Here is a 16,475-nt window from a genome sequence, read left to right on the forward strand (position 1 = left end):
AATTGCGTCCTGAAAGACCTCTGAAACACAGGAAGGCTGGTCGACGTTAAATGCGACCGAACGAATAAGTGCAAGCCTGGATTAGGTTGAGTTGCCGTTTGAAATTGAATGCGCGCGAAATTATTTCTGCCACTTGGCTTACGCAGCTTACGAAAAGATACCATCGCCGACACGGCCGAAAGGCGTGTCCTGTCACTGTCGAGCCTTCTCTACATAAGTACTTACCGGAAAAACTGTCTTCCGCTCTTCTCGATTTTCTGTTTTTCGTTCTCAGTTTTCTACGATTTTCTTGCGATTCCTCTTCGTGCGCCTTCGTCTCCGTCTTCGCCTTCGCGCTGGCAGCAATGTTAAATTTTATGAGATTAAATCAAGAAGACGTAGTCGTCTCTCTACATCGCAAAAAATGAGGCCTAACGAGTTAGTCCAGTTTCAAAAAAGCTATTGCGTTTTAAAAGGTGTACGAACACTTTTGTGGGCCACTGTAGATACGTATTCGTGTATTCGTATATTCGTATATTCGTGTATTCGTGTATTCGTATATTCGTATATTCGTGTATTCGTGTATTCGTATATTCCTATATTCGTGTATTCGTATATTCGTGTATTCGTATATTCGTGTATTCGTATATTCGAGTATTCGTATATTCATGTATTCGAGTATTCGTATATTCGTATATTCGTGTATTCGAGTATTCGTATATTCGTATATTCGTGTATTCGAGTATTCGTATATTCGTATATTCGTGTATTCGTATATTCATATATTCGAGTATTCGTATATTCGTGTATTGGTATATTCCTATATTCGTATATTCGTATATTCGTATATTCGAGTATTCTTATATTCGTATATTCGTATATTCGAGTATTCGTATATTCGTGTATTCGTATATTCGAGTATTCGTATATTCGAGTATTCTTATATTCGTATATTCGAGCATTCGTATATATTCGTATATTCGTAATCGCACTCGTACATTCACACATTCCTATTCGTATTTGTGCTTGTGTAAGGGATTTTGTCATTGCAGTTACCACAGTCGTTTTTATATTTGTATTTATATATATAATATATGTATATATTAATTATGTACACGTTTTATACAAAAATGGTTTCGCACCTTTATACATAACTTTGTATAGATATCTTTTCGGTCTACGTACATCCAACGATAACACGATTCGCGCTCGATATAATACAATTGTTCGGTACGAGGAGCGATCGTCGTCTCGATCGAAGTTCGTTCGACTGGTTCGCGACGCGCCCGTGTGTCCTGTCTCCTGTCCCGTCTCCTGTCGAGTGCGATCGAGCGCGTTCGAGTACACGATTCGCCTCCGATCGGATCGAATCGGAACGGATCGGATCGGATCGGATCGGTTCGAGTCGATTCTCGCGCTTCTCGGCGGCATTCATACGCGACGTAGTCTCCTCGCAAGCGGTCGCAGCTTAAAAATATTAGAAATATCCCATATACCCCTAAGTGGTTTCTCTAAGTAACTAGCTCGACATTGCCACATTTATCGTAACGTAGTATTCAAACGTAGTGTTTTGTTTTTTTCTCTTAAACGATTCGCCGTCCTTTTCCTCCTACAACGCTATACAACGCACCGTCTTTAGAGGTATATTGTACAGTTTTTTTTTTTATAGAGTAAAAAAAGCACCGTCTCGAAAAACCGGATTTTAGTTTTCTCGGTACGCGCGCGCACGCGCTTATACACACATACATACATACATATAGACACACATATATGTTTATACACACACACACATATATATATATTTATATATATATATATATATATATATATATATATATATATATATATATATATATAAAATATATATATAAATGTATATGTATATACACACACATATATGCATGCGTATATGTATATTTCTATATCACATTGCGTTCGCCGAGTTTCCTCTCGGTTCCTCGGTTCTTCGATCGTTTACCCACGACCCGGGAGTCGCGATTCGCGATTCGATGTTTCGCTTGTATCGCTGTATCACTGTTTTACGCTGTTTCGCTGTTTCGCGGTGGGGGAGGGGGGGGGGGATCAGACTCCTCGGAGACCGAGCGACGAGCGACCAGTCGCTTCCTACAAGTATAAACCTACGCTCCCGAAAGAAAAATATATGTTTAAATGTTTGCCCGTGCGTCGTCCCGCAGTCTCCGAGCGCTGCGGCTACCGTTCGCTGCGCGATTCCGACGTTGGAACGGGCCGTCGCGGACGCGTTCGCGGCCGCATGGTCGCCGACGGCCGCGGATTCTCGAGCTCCGATCGGGATCGAAGGGGTTCGCCGCACCGTCGGGCGCGCGTCGCTCGCGAAGGCCGCGTTCCACGGTTTTCAAAAGAACAAAGAATAAATCGGCGATCCTCGCGACCGCGGGAGAACGATTATTTGACGAAAGAAACAGAAAAAGAAAGGGGCGGAGGGGAAAGACGCGGCCAATCCCACTGGATGTTTTCCTGCCTCGTCTAGGCGCCCGTTCGAGCGCCATTGGGAGCCATCCGCTCTCGTCCCGCGGACATTCTACTCGAATTTCGCGAATTGTACTCGAATGTCCGTCCACGGAGGTTGTCCCGCCGTGGCGGAGCCAATCGCAGCCGATCGGCGTCTTCCCGGCTCCCAACGGCGCGGCCGCGCATCGATCACCGACGAGGGCGACGGATTGTTCCGCGAAGAACGGTTTCGCGGACGGGCCGCGCGACTGGCCGCGAGAACGGGGAGAAGAAGGAGAGGACAGGGGCGCGCGCGGTTCGTCCGAGTAAAATTTCTAACGGCACGAAACGAAGGGGCAACGACGGAACAACGTGGAAACAACGAAAAAGCGACGCGCCGGAACGACGGATTTCCTTGCGGAGAGGAAAATCGCGGCTCGGATGCCGGCGAACGCGAAGAATTCTTTTGCCGGATCCGCGGGGGCGCGTCGAGTCCGATCCGCTTGGCGGTCGTAGCACGGTCGGACCGCGGAACGAGACGGAAAGCGACAGTATTACGCGGAAGCTAGCTGTCGCCAGACAGAATGTCACATCGTGGACATGTACGGCCAGTTGAAACTGCTGCCGCTCAGCAGCATGTCCCTGATCAGCGTCTCGATCGGCGTCTTCCCGACCAATCGGACGAAGAACAGCTGTTCGATCACTTGCGACGACACCGTCCTCAGCGACGGCAACCGGAGCAACAACTTGCCGAACCTCGTCGGCTGGTTCGGATACTGTGTCCTGCAGTACTCCTCCAGGGCGCACTGGGACTTCTCTTGAAGGGACTCGATGTGGGCGACGTCCGACAGTCCGCAGGCGTCTGAAACAGAACGGGACGATGTTTTAGCGACGGTATAGGAACGCGCGTCGTGGCAGAGATGTCGAATCTCGGAGTACGGAAAATTCTTCTCTGCGGCGACGAGGAGAATTTATGAACATAAGTGGACAGTTCGGGGAGAGAAGATGCAATTGTTCGAGCCTCGCGGCTCGATTTTACAGTCGCAGATCGTCAACGACTGTAAAAATGATCCCCGAGGCTCGGATAATCGTATCTCCTCTTCCTGAACCGTCTATTTTTGTTAACACTTTATCGTCCGGTCGTGGTCGAGGCTGCCACTCGGTAAGGACTGGCTTAGTCGCGCGCGCATTTGCTCCCAGTACCGGCTAAATTTTCGCTATTCATCGTGTTGTGCTTATTCCTTTAAAAATAATAATAAATAATAATAATTATTATAATTATAATTCATAAGGATATGGGGAGGTCAGCATACAGGAGGTCAGCTACTAACAAAACGGTAAAGAGGCGAAAACCGTCGATAGCTAAAAGTCGATTAATAGGCTATCGGTCGATAAGCATTGGCGATCGAAAAGCCGATTAATAGGCTAGCGATCGATAAACATTGGCAATCGAAAAGCCGATAAATAGGCTAGCGGTCGATAAAGTGTTAACAAGCTGAGGGGCAATTGGAGAAAATTTATTGTACACACAGCAAATTCTCCCTAATCGACGCTCAGATCGTGCACCAAAATTTGTGATGAGGAGATGCGATTTTTCGAAGCTTCGCGGCTCGTTTTTACAGTTGTCGACAATCGGTAGCTATAAAAACGAGTCGCGCAGCTCGAATAATCGTATCCCCTGTTCCTAAATTATTCGTTTTTGTGTACAATCTGTGCGTCAATTAGGGGAGAACTCGCTGTATTGCGACGACTTCGACGGTATTCGCGTAATAATTTGCGCGTTCGGTTCGATGATTCGTTCGAGTCGATATACACGGCGCGGCAATTCATTTTTAAGAACAGTAAAACGCGATCGAGACTCGAATTTGGGCCCCGCGGCTCCTTTTTACAGTTGTCGACAATCTGCGGCTGTAAAAACGAGTCGCGAGGCTCGAATAATCGTATCTACTCGTCCCGGATCGCCCAATTTTGTTTGTAAGCTGAGGGACAATTTCAGAGAATTTACTGCGTGCGAGATCTCATTTTTTATTCAAAATAATCTCCTCTTGCTTGAATACACGCGTTACAACGAATCAAAGGGGATGCAGATGCATAATTCAGCAGATTTTGTGGTATTGCCGCTGATTCTCGCGTGGCAGCTGTTTGGTTGATCGGAATGTCCTCGAAAGAGCATCGTTATAACTTCAATTTCGATTTCGGAGATAAGGATAAAAAGAGGGAGGTCTCACGGGGCCAAATCAGGTGATCACGTCGGATGTTTGAGCGCATACGTTCGATTCTTGGCTAAAAATCGACGAACATCGAGTGAATTCCGAGATGGCGCGTTGTCGTGCAACAGTGTCCAACTGTTTTCTCCGTATATCGGTCGTCTTCCAGCGATTCTCTACCATTCGAAAATTGTTTATGCCACGCGAAAACATTTGATCGACTTAAACAAGCATCGCCATGCACTCGCTGCATCAAGCGGAATGTTTCTGATGCAGTTTTGCCAAGTCTCTTTCGTTCAATTTAACAGCCGCTCTCTGTTCCACGATACGATTTCAACGTTGACCAAAGAATCAAAGATCTTGGCCAGCAAGACCTGTCGTAACTTCCTCATTTAACGCTAGATTTACCAATCCGTCAAAATAATGGGCCACTAGTTTTTTAATTTACGATCATTCGTATCGTAAAGAAGACACATTTGCGAGTTATTCGTTCAATTTACACGTCACTTGCGGCAAATGTTACAGTAACACTCGTTAAAAATCAGAATAAATGCCCTATCGTTATTTTTACGAACTAATATAAAACAACTGTTTCTTGCGTGCTCCGTACATCTAGCGTTAAAGGTGAAATTATTATTTCGCACTTCAAGTTAACGTCGCAAGACGTGTACGCGTAGGGTGATCCAAGGTTTTAAAATAGGTATTTCAAATGTTTGATTTTTCGTCCCATGAACCAAAATTGAGTCGACCAACTGTGTTGAACGTCGAAGCAACGAAAGGTTTAATTATTAAGGCAAATATTGTTTCCTTCGAAACCGTTGAAACTTTTCGAAATTGGCGTTACTGGAAACGGTAGTCAATACATCGGTCGTTGACACTAGATTTACGGAACCCGTCAATATGACGGGTCACTAATTTTTTAATTTACGATCATTCGTATCGTAAAGAAGACACATTTGCGAGTTATTCGTTCAATTTACACGTCACTTGCGGCAAATGTTACAATAAGCCTCGTTAAAAATCAGAATAAACGTGTCCTATCGTTACTTTCATAAACTGATATAAAATAGCTGTTTCTCGTGCTCCGTAAATCTAGTGTTAACGTTCGATTCGCATCAACTTGGGTGCATTGAACAGACAAATGATCATCGAAGGATGCTAATGCTCGACAGACACATCGGCGACCTTAACCCTTTCGCTGCGAACAGCGCCTTTTGGCGCTCGGCTGTAGACACTTTCTCTCAGCGAACAGCGCCTTCTGGCGCTCGATTATTAAATGTTGTTATAATATATTATATTAATTGTCTATATTATTTAAGATTATTAAAAATTACTAAAATTGTTATTATCATTATTATTACTATTATTGTTTGGCTGCCGTATCGGCCAGTCGCCTCAAAGAAAAGACCAGCAAAATCGTTTTCACACACCGTGTTACGAGCGTCGCGCGTATCGTGTCGTTCGGCTGCTGAGAGAGTAATTCATTTTTAGGCGTTCCGCAGCGAAAGGGTTAAAATCGAATTGTCGCACTCTGTATTCCATCGAGAACCAGGCGTTTACACGCGGTCGTAACCGGCGTCGACGGTCGCGTTAACGGTTAAAAGCGCGCGTTGCGGTTAAAAAGTTTGTAATCAAGGTTCGCGAGAACGGCTGTCGCGGTCGGCTGCCGTCGGAAGAGGAGCATTTTAAGGGACGGCCGGGGTTGCCGCGAAAACCGCCCTCGGGCAACCAGACACGCAGTCGAATGAGACTAAGAGTCGACTCCGCGCTGCGCTGCTCCTCCACTCCTCTCCGCTCCTCTCCGCGGCCCGGGGAGCCATTGGAATGCGTGCCAACTGGGAGAGACGCTGCCCGTGCAAACGTCGGACTAATCATACGGGGTATCCCTTGATTTCAGCCCTCCGCACCGGCACCGCGCGAAACCTTCCGCCTTCCTTCGCTTTGCCGCTCGCCATTGTTTCGCCACCCACGCCGTGGATAATACGCCGTCACCCCGCTCCCTCGTCATCGACGCGGCCCCGGATCCTATCCCCGGGACACCGCGGTCTAACCCCGGATTATTCGGGACCGAGCGCGCCTCTTCTCGCGGCACCCGATCGACGAGCAGCGAGCAACGATGCGCCGCGTTGCACCGCGATGCATCGGCTCGCGTCGGCTAGGTCGTCGATCAACCGAGCGATATCTCCCGAAGCTGGCTCTCCCCCGTTCCTTCTGGCCGCTAGCCCTCCGTGACGCGCGGACCACGGTACGTCCCTTCTAGGAATGCAAATCGCGTTATTCCCATGCGTACGCGTAATGGGCTATTACGCGCACGTGGCGGTCCCAAAGGAATTCGACGATAGCTTGCACCGGCACGGCACCGAAGCGACGCGACGAGACGCGACGATAGGGACGACCCGAGAAGACGACGTCACCGGCCCAGACCTTTGTCTAACCGACTCGGGGATTTTTCATCGGCCGGTTCGATGGCTCGCAGAAGGGAACGCATACACACACACACACACGCATGTGTACACATTAGTTTCGTTTACGATCGACGAGGGTTCAATTAAAGCAAACCGCAAGGAATCCGCCAACGCGCGACCAATAAACAAACCGTCGGATTGGCTCTCCGATGTCGTCAGCGCCAATTCACCGCATCAATTCGAATAATGCCGTTGAGTGGCGTTTCTGCTCCCCGACCCCTTCCCTTCCCTTGGCCGCTCGATCATGATTTCTCCTACCCCATCGCGACCCGTCCCGTCTCGTACCGTACCGTATCGTCTCGTTTCGTCCCGTTTCGTCTCGTTTCGTCGCGTCCCGTTTCAGCCGAGCCGCTTCGCTCCGTTCCGCTCGCGTCAACCGGCTAAATGCCCTGGCGCCTCGTTGACCATCGTCACCGTAAATTGACCGATTTTAAACTGCACAGACTCCCTTCTGGCATCGCGTTCTCCTTCGCGGTCTCCTCCTCCTCCTCCTCCTTCTTCTTCTTCTTCTTCTTCTTCTTCTTCTTCTTCTTCTTCTTTCTTTCCTCGCGACGCAGACGTCGTCGTATCGACGCCGATCCTGTAGGGGAAAACGCGTCGACCGATCGGATAGATCGGCACCGGAATTCGAACTCGGATCCTTTGCTCGCCGGGCGACAGCTTCAATCAATTAAGCTATCCTGGCCGATCGATGAATAATACTTTTCCAGTCCTAATATTTCTTTTTCCTTCTTTTTTCTTCTCGTTTGCACTTATGCGATTGCTATATAAAATCTTTCTAATCGTTGTCACTTCATAAATTTTACGTAATAAAGGGCTTTTCTGCCCGTACACTTGAATAGATCGTTGTTATTGGTTTAATTTATTTGTATACACGGGTTAAATCCTATTTTTTTTATACAGACATTCAATACAGAACTAAAAGCTAATATTAATATGATACAGAGTCTGCGAATCGGCGGTTTTGGTGAACAGTTTACGTGAAACCGTTTCGAATTTCGCGATATTGGCTGCAAATACGTCTATTTTGTTCTTTGATCTGTTTTGTTTGGGATTTATATGTTTATTATCCCACAGACCTCAGACTTGCCGATTCCAGCAGGATTACAGAAAATTCTCCCTAATTCGCGCTCAGATTCTGCAGAAACGTGGACAATTTGGGAAGAGGGGATACGATTATTCGAGCCTCGTGGCTCGTTTTTATAGCTACCGATTGCCAACAACTATGAAAACGAGCCGCAAGGTCCGAATAATCGTCCTCTTCCCAAATTGTCGACTTTTGTGCACAATCTGTGCGCGAATTAGGCAGAATTTACTGCATCGCGGTGCAGAAAGAAAGCTAGTGGCGCAGTCGCGCGTCTCGTTCGTCGTTCCTCGTTTCCGCGGAACCTCGACAACCCCGATAAACCTGCGACAAAGGTCCGTAACGCTGATTTCGGACGCGAATCAGGTATCCGCGGTCGATTATACGCAACGTGACTCGACGCCGCGGACCACTTTGCGGCAATAAGTTCGCCATCTATCTCGATCGGCGGCGCGAGCACGTTCGCGCGTTTGTTCCGCGAAATGTTTCCGCGCGGGTCGACCCGGGCTGATAGAAGCGAACCAAAGACGATCGAAAAACGGAGAAAGAGGTTGGCTCGGTGTCCTCGCGACGCGTCGCAACGGCGAAACGGAACGAGCCGAGCGAATAGACGAGACGAGGCGAGGCGACGAGCGAGGAGCGAAGAGAAAGACGGTGGCGGGGATTCTTTCATGCCCTTCGGAAACGTCATATAGCTGTCGGGTGCCGCGGAGGCAATATTTCACGCCGGTAGGTCTACTCGCCCTCTTGCACCACCCGCTCTACCCGCTCCGGCCAGCACCGCCGCCGCCGTCACCACCGCAACCACCGCCACCAACGCCGCTCCATCCCAGACTCTTCGTTCCAACACTTTTCAAGGAGTTTTTACGGAGTCTCTCGATCTTTAATCACAGCTCGACCTTCCATTGTCGGTGACGTCACCTCCGACTCCGAAAGGGTGTTCGGGGGATGCTTTGTGTCGAGCACCGTCGTGATCCCTCTCCGTGTCGCTCCGCTCCTCTCTGGCCGCCTTATTTGTACGCGCGTGCACCGAAACGTTCGCGAACCAGACTCGCCTGCCTTCCTCGTCCCTCGTCGTCCCTCTTCGTCGCCGTTCCATTCCCGTCGCCTACTCTACTCGCCGAGTCGATTTCTAAAACCGTCCCGGATTACCTATCGCGAAAAAACGCACCGTAAGCCGGTCCAATCCGATCCGAGCCGGGACCACGATGCCATGACAACAACGAGAACGAGATGAAATCGATCGCGCCTTTCGAGACGATTCGAGACGAAACCGCGGCTTCGAAATGATATTCGGGGGACTTGTCTCCGACGAGACTGCCGACGGATTACGGTAATTTTTCCCGGAAATGCCAAATCTCGAGTTGCTGTGAATTTCCCTGCACTAGTCATACGTCTATGTAATTTATTGCTACGGCTTCCGCGAATTCCTGGAAGACGCTAAATGGTCGATTTGGGCGTGAATCGGGCAAGGAAAACGGTGGAGCTACGAGGTGTGTAGTAGGTTCTAGGTACGTGACCGTCGAATCGTGGCACGTGGTCTCCCAATTGCTTTCGAATCCTGGTATGTGACCTCCGAATTAACTTCGAATCGTGGCATGTGACCTCCGAATTAACTTCGAATCGTGGCATGTGGCCTCCGAATTGCCTTCAAATCGTGTCATGTGACCTCCGAATTGTCTTTGAATCATGTCATGTGGTCTTCGAATTGCCTTCGGATTGTGTCATGTCGCCTCCGAATTGCCTTTAAATTTAAATCGTGACATGTGCCCTCCGAATTGCCTTCGAATCGCGTCATGTGGCCTTCGAATTGCCTTCAAATCGTGTCATGCGACCTCCGAATTGCTTTTAAATCGTGGCATGTGGCCACCGAATTGCCTTCGAATCGTGTCTGTGGCCTCCGAATTGCCTTCGAATCGTGTCATGTCGCCTTCGAATTGCCTTTAAATTTAAATCGTGATATGTACCCTCCAAATTGTCTTCGAGTCGTGTCTGTGGCCTCCGAATTGCCTTCGAATCGTGTCATGTCGCCTCCGAATTGCCTTTAAATTTAAATCGTGACATGTGCCCTCCGAATTGCCTTCGAATCGCGTCATGTGGTCTCCGAATTGCCTCCGAATCGTGTCATGTCGCCTTCGAATTGCCTTCGAATCATATCATGTGGCCGCCGAATTGCCTTCGAATCGTGTCGAGAAATTACAAGTAAAAAAGTTAAATCATCGTTTTTATTCTAGCATTACCATGTATTCATATTAATGAACACCGGCATGCTGGTAGCTGCTTTTTTTGCCAATTTCCCCGAGTTTCTATGAAGAAGAGCCGCGAGGCCCAAAGAATCGCGACTTAGTACTCTCAGATCTGCCGGTTTTGAATTCCGACCTCCGAACATTTCTAGGAGAAATTACTATACTTTACAAGCTCGTCGTCTTCGCGACCGATTCGCGCAACGTGGTCGGTTTAGAAGGCTCTACGGGTGAACAGGTGGCTCGACTAAACGAGGGAAAGCTTGGAAAATAATAAATTGACGTGAGAAGAACGATCGAGCGAATCGAGCTGGTCGACGGAAGCGTGCGTACTGTCAGGGAAACTTTCGAGACGACCTGACGGTTCTAACGCACTGCGGGGCCGCGAAATTACCGAATAATTACCGCACCATTACCGGATGCCGATCGAGCCAGGATTCGTCGCGACACGTCCGCGGAATCGCTTTCGAGACGGTAATCAACGGTTTGATGTACGCGTTGGCGCCTTCGAGTTCCCCGAGTTTGGGCGACGAGCCGCGCGGCATCGGGAAATCGTAACGTCGCGCGGTGGGCGTCGCGAACGTCGTCGACCGCCTCTCGACGCGACGCGACGGCCAGTTCCTTTGGAGACCGCGAGGATAAAAAGGAAGACGAAACACCCTGCGCAATGTCCGAGCGCCCGATCTCACCCCTACCGTTGGTGCGTTCGTTTCACGTTGCTGGGGGTTGCCTACAAGGCCTGCATATTAAGAGATTGCAGTCATCCATGGGCCAATCTCTTGCCATTTTTATATTTTATCACAAATTTTATTTGAAAACCATATTTATTTTATCCCATCTCGAACGCCTACCAAACGCCACACTATTTTTACGCTTTGACTGCCGCGTCATCATAGATGACGTCGTCATCGACGACGAAATTATTTACAAAGATTTGAAAATTAATTTTGAAGCTGATCTGTGACGTTCTTCTAATTTTCCTATCGTCAATAAAACGTGAGAATTTTGAGAAAGTAATTAACGTGATGCAACTTAGCTTCTCAATTTATAAATTTAATTAAGTAATATAGTGTAATTTTGTAAAATTTACGAGGCTTTTGCCTCGTTGATACAAGAGTATCATACGACATTATAATACGACCATAGAGATTAAACGAGATTATACAGGATTTTTAGAAATGTCAACGTCTACTGCAAACGGTTGGATTTCTTTTCTACCCCTGCGTGTCTTGTGCATCGGGTGCACCGTCTTCTCGTGAATAAATATCGGGTATCAAACATTGTCGCGTCAACGCCGCCGGTATTTATTTATATAATATAATCTATTTATTTCTATTCATAAACGATTCACACATATTCATAACCGATCTCAGCACCTATTTTGTTTGTTCCAACGATCTCATATTGCATTATTCTTTTTCACCTTCTCCGTGTTTATAAATCCGGAAATTCTGTCGCATCCGCCATACTCCCCAGACCTAGCACCCTCCGATTATCACTTGTTTCTCTCTTCGCAAAACTTTTTACAGGAAAAAACATTCAAAACCGAAGCTGATGTCAACCAAGCACTGGTCGAGCTCTTCGCCTCTAAAAATAAATCATTTTTAAAAAATGACATTCACAAGTTGCCATCACGCTGGCAAGAAGTCATCAGTAACGATGGAAAGTATATTCTACAATAAATATTATTCAATGTATGAAAATTGTGTTATATTTCAATTCAAATACGGACAGAACTTTCCGGTAGACCTAATAAAAACAAGGCGCAAGGCTCGAATGAATCGTCTCTCCTCTTCCCAAATTGTCCACTTTCCTCCACAATCCGAGCGTCAGTTAGGGAGACATTACTGTATATTCGATGTAACAAACGTCGCGGTGTCGGAATTTAACACGTTCCGTGCCGAGCTTTTTTTACTCGAATCTTCAGACTTTGATATTTGACTAAAACTTGATGTATTACGTGCAATTATTCATTCTCGTACACATAACAACGTAACAAAAACTTATCAACGCCCATTCTTGCGGTGGAAATTGATTCTTCGGTTCTAAATTTCTTGTAAACAATTTGTTCAGTTCACTAAGTAAACATGCAAGCGTGTACCATCGATGGTACACGTGGCACGGAACGTGTTAAACGAAATAAAGCCGGTAATTCCGTCAGTTCCGCAAGTAATCCCATTAGGCTGTTCGAATATTCCTGTCCAACAACCGAGCAACCTTCGCTCGACTCCTAGACCGAACCCTTCCCGTTCCCTTTCCCCATTGTCGTCCGTCGCGTTCGCGGATTACGGAAAAGTTCCGCACCGTGGTTGCGCGTGCCAAACATATTTGCCGCGATCACCGTTAGATCACCGCGCGTGCATCGTGCGAATTTATCGTCCCGATTCGCGGGGCTCGCGACGACGCGAGCATATCGATGCCCGAGGAGAATCGCGGCTCGAGAGCAGCCGCGAGTAACCCTCCTCTCGGACGGATTATGACGCGCGGAAAGTGCACGACCTTTTGTCTGGCGTTACCCTCTGCGCGAGGCGGCGCGATACGAAGCGATGCGAGGCGATGCGAGGCGGTGCGGCGCGCGACCAGAGACCGAGGGTAATCCTCTAACCGGGCCGTTACGCCGTTGTTGACATTTAGCCCCCGAGGCTGTTCTCGAAACCGGTCCACGGTGTTACGCGCGCCGCGGAGAAGGTGCGACGCCCGAGAAGAAGGACCGACCGGATCCGAGGGAAGGAAAGAGACAAGCCGAAACGAGTCGAGTCGACCCGCCGTCTATTCTTCCGTTTCGCAGGAACGGTCACGGGCGACTAAACGGTCGGAGGGAGAGCGAGAGAGAGAGAGAGAGAGAGAGAGAGAGAGAGAGAGAGGGAGATAGCAACAGGAACTGGAACTGGAACGGAAACACGAACAAGAACGGGGGCAGGAACAGGAACAGCAACAAGAGTTTCACGGGGGATTGGGAAGCCTTTGGGTCCAGGAACTTGACCTTCGCTGTAGATACCTGCGAGCCTTCGATCTGCCTGCGACCGCGAACCGCGAGGCAAGAGATCGAATGGGTGTCGACGTCGAAGTAGTAACATTACAAAAGAGTATGGTTATAGAGTATGGTTATACTATAGTTGGAGAGTGGCTAAACTGTTTCGTAATAGCAGCGCTTTTAGACTTCTGTACTGTTACTTTAGACTTCTATTCAGGACGATATTAGAGTATGACTGCACAATTTGGGCACGCTGTGGCAATAGGTACATCACTGCGTTCGAAAGGGTGGAGCATAAATTTTTGCGTACAATAATTTCTGCACGTCGGTCAGCAGATCGGATATCGGATCGCGATTACTACTCTATGCTCACCTATTCAGGGTTAACGGAAGATTTACGGAACCCGTGAAAATGGCGGGTCTCTAATTTTTTAGTTTACGATTATTCGTATCGTAAAGATACTTGAGTTATTGCGTGAGTTATTTATTCAATTTATATGTTACTTACGGCAAATGTTACAATAACACTTGTTAAAAATTGGAGCAAATGTCTTATTGTTACGTTTATAAGCTGACATGAAACAGCTGTTTCTTGTGCTCCGTAAATCTAGTGTTAGATGTGTTATGGCTGCACAATTTGGGCAGCCTGTTGCAATAAGTACATCACTGCGTTAGAAAGAGTGGAGCGTTAATTTTTGCGTACAATAATTTCTGCACGTCGGTCAGTTCATTCGATATCGAATCACGACAATGCTCACCTATCCAAGTTCAACCACACTTAAGTAGAGGAGGAAAAGATATACAGCGAAGTCTCCCTAATTTAACGCTTAATTATCTTTGCATACGTAGTAAATTCTCTCCAATTATCCCTCAGTTTGTACACAAAAATGGGAACAGGACAATGGGAACAATTTGGAAAGAGGTTGTTGACAATCGGCGACTGTAAGAACGAGCCGCGAGGCTCGAATAATCGTATCTTCTCTTCCCAAATTGGCCATTTTTGTGTATAATCTGAGGGACAATTGCAGAGAATTTACTGTAAAATCCCTAACGAACACTTTGATTCTTCAGCATTGTTAAAGATATTCCATTTGAATTCTCCAATATTTCACCCCAGATCAAAAGTGCTTCTCCATATTCAAAAACGTAGAATTATTTATGGATATCATAGTAGGGTCATCGTGTTTTCTCTACTGGAAATTGTGTGCATTTTTCTATCGCTTCTACCGCTACATTCTTGCGAACAGAATTTAAAGCGTATTAATCCTTTGCACTCGAGTGGCGATCCCAAGGCATCATTAAAAATTGTTCTGTCATATTTCAAAACAATTTTATTGATCGAATTTATTTATATTGAAATAACTGTTAAAGGCGTAATTGTTGCACGAGTCACAAAATTCAATTTCACGTGCATAAAATGCATTAGGCAACATAAAATAGAAATACCGTTGGTCAAAGGAGCTATTTTAAATTTTAATTTTAAATTGGTTTCGAGCGCGAAGGACTAATATCGCAACGTTATTATAGTCCGCAGAGATTTATCATATAAATTTAGGAAATATGCGGTTATCTTATTATTTTTCTTTCGTTTGTATTTTCATTTTTTTTATAATTTCACAATTTAATAGGTAACTTCTCGTATATATTTAATAAATAGATAAATAAATAAATAAATAGATAAAAAATGGGAAAGATGATTCCGCAGTGTGCCCCGCGACCGAATGTCGATTTCCCGTCGATTTTCCGTCGATTTTCCGTCGACGGATGCCGAACGCGAACTAACGACAGCACGCGACCTTCGCCTCTTTCTTTCCCCGCGAACCTTCTCCCAAAGTTTCGACCTTTCGGCGTCGACCCCGCCGCGACGAAGCCGTGACCGACCAGCTAACGCCCGGTAATCCACGCGTTTACGGCATTCATTCTCCGTCACGGGATTATCAGGCGTTCGCCGAGTCGCGCGGCGCATACGTTTTCCCTCTGCACCGGATAAACGGCACATCGTTATCCCCGCTGCTTCCGTTAAACCGCACTGGAGTCGCTTTGTCAGCGAAATTTCGAAACGTTTCTGTTTCGTGTTTTCGTTCCGAGCGCCTCGTTCTATTGAGAAATTGGAATCGACAGGATACGGTTTTATAAGTTGTTCTTTTTAGTAAAGCCGGTTACGCGAAGCCCCATAATTGGGTCCTTTCGTAATTAACCCTTTGCACTCGATGCCAAATTAACGCAAAATTTGAAATAGTTTCCTTCACCCACGGTATTCCCATTTTTCATAACGTAGCGCATTTTATACACATGAAATCGAGTATTGCGATTCGCGCAACGATCATGCTTTTAACAATTCTTTAAATATAAACTAATGATATTATAAAATTTATATATATAATACTATATAATAATACTAATACTAATATAATACTAATACTAATAATACTATAAAATTTGGTTAATAAAATTATTTCGAAGCGTGACACAACAATTTTTAATGGCGCCTTGGAGTGCTATTATACTATACTATAATAGCGCTATTCGAGTGCAGAGGGTTAAAAACATTTTACACCAAAATTTTGTTGATATTATCGTCATTACTGTTATCACTATTATCATTACTATCATCTTATCGTCTTCCTTTTAACCGAACGGCAGACGGCACCGAGTGTTGCAACGGTCGAGTCAGGCCTCCGGGTCCGGAAAGACCCGGACCTGGTGTACAACGACGATTATTTCGCGCGTGGTCGGCAGAACTTGGCAGCAAACCCGCGAAGCGAACGAACAAAACTATAAAGAATCTGCTCGAAAATTCGAAACGGTATTCGCTCCCGTTTTAGTCGCACGCAACCTGTAGATTTTCGTCGCTTCGAAATTGCGTTCTCGTTTCGCATAGCGGCTCCGGTGAATTCGAGGGGAATTGTGCCGCAACCGCCACCGCCGTGCCGCCCTGTGTTTCAGCCGCGGTCCCCCGATAAATTTGCTGGTTACCGTAAACAATGCGACAACAATGTCTATTACGAGGGCGCCGGCCGTTCGACACCCTCGGCAATTAATCGAACAGAGGCG

The 16,475-nt window shown here is 46.7% G+C and overlaps 1 protein-coding gene across 1 annotated transcript in view; it reads right to left on the reverse strand.

The window, feature by feature from the left end:
• Positions 1-1,040: 1,040 nt before the first annotated feature.
• svp (COUP transcription factor 2) overlaps positions 1,041-16,475 on the reverse strand; it is a 104,588-nt gene continuing 89,153 nt past the window's right edge. Inside the window, exon 4 of the mRNA XM_033487219.2 lies at positions 1,041-3,310. Coding sequence (XP_033343110.1) covers positions 3,036-3,310 — 275 coding nt within the window. The 3' untranslated portion in view covers positions 1,041-3,035. The remainder of the gene's footprint in view (positions 3,311-16,475) is intronic.

This window comes from Megalopta genalis, chromosome 9 (assembly GCF_051020955.1).
Source record: "Megalopta genalis isolate 19385.01 chromosome 9, iyMegGena1_principal, whole genome shotgun sequence".
Taxonomy (NCBI): Eukaryota; Metazoa; Arthropoda; class Insecta; order Hymenoptera; family Halictidae; genus Megalopta; species Megalopta genalis.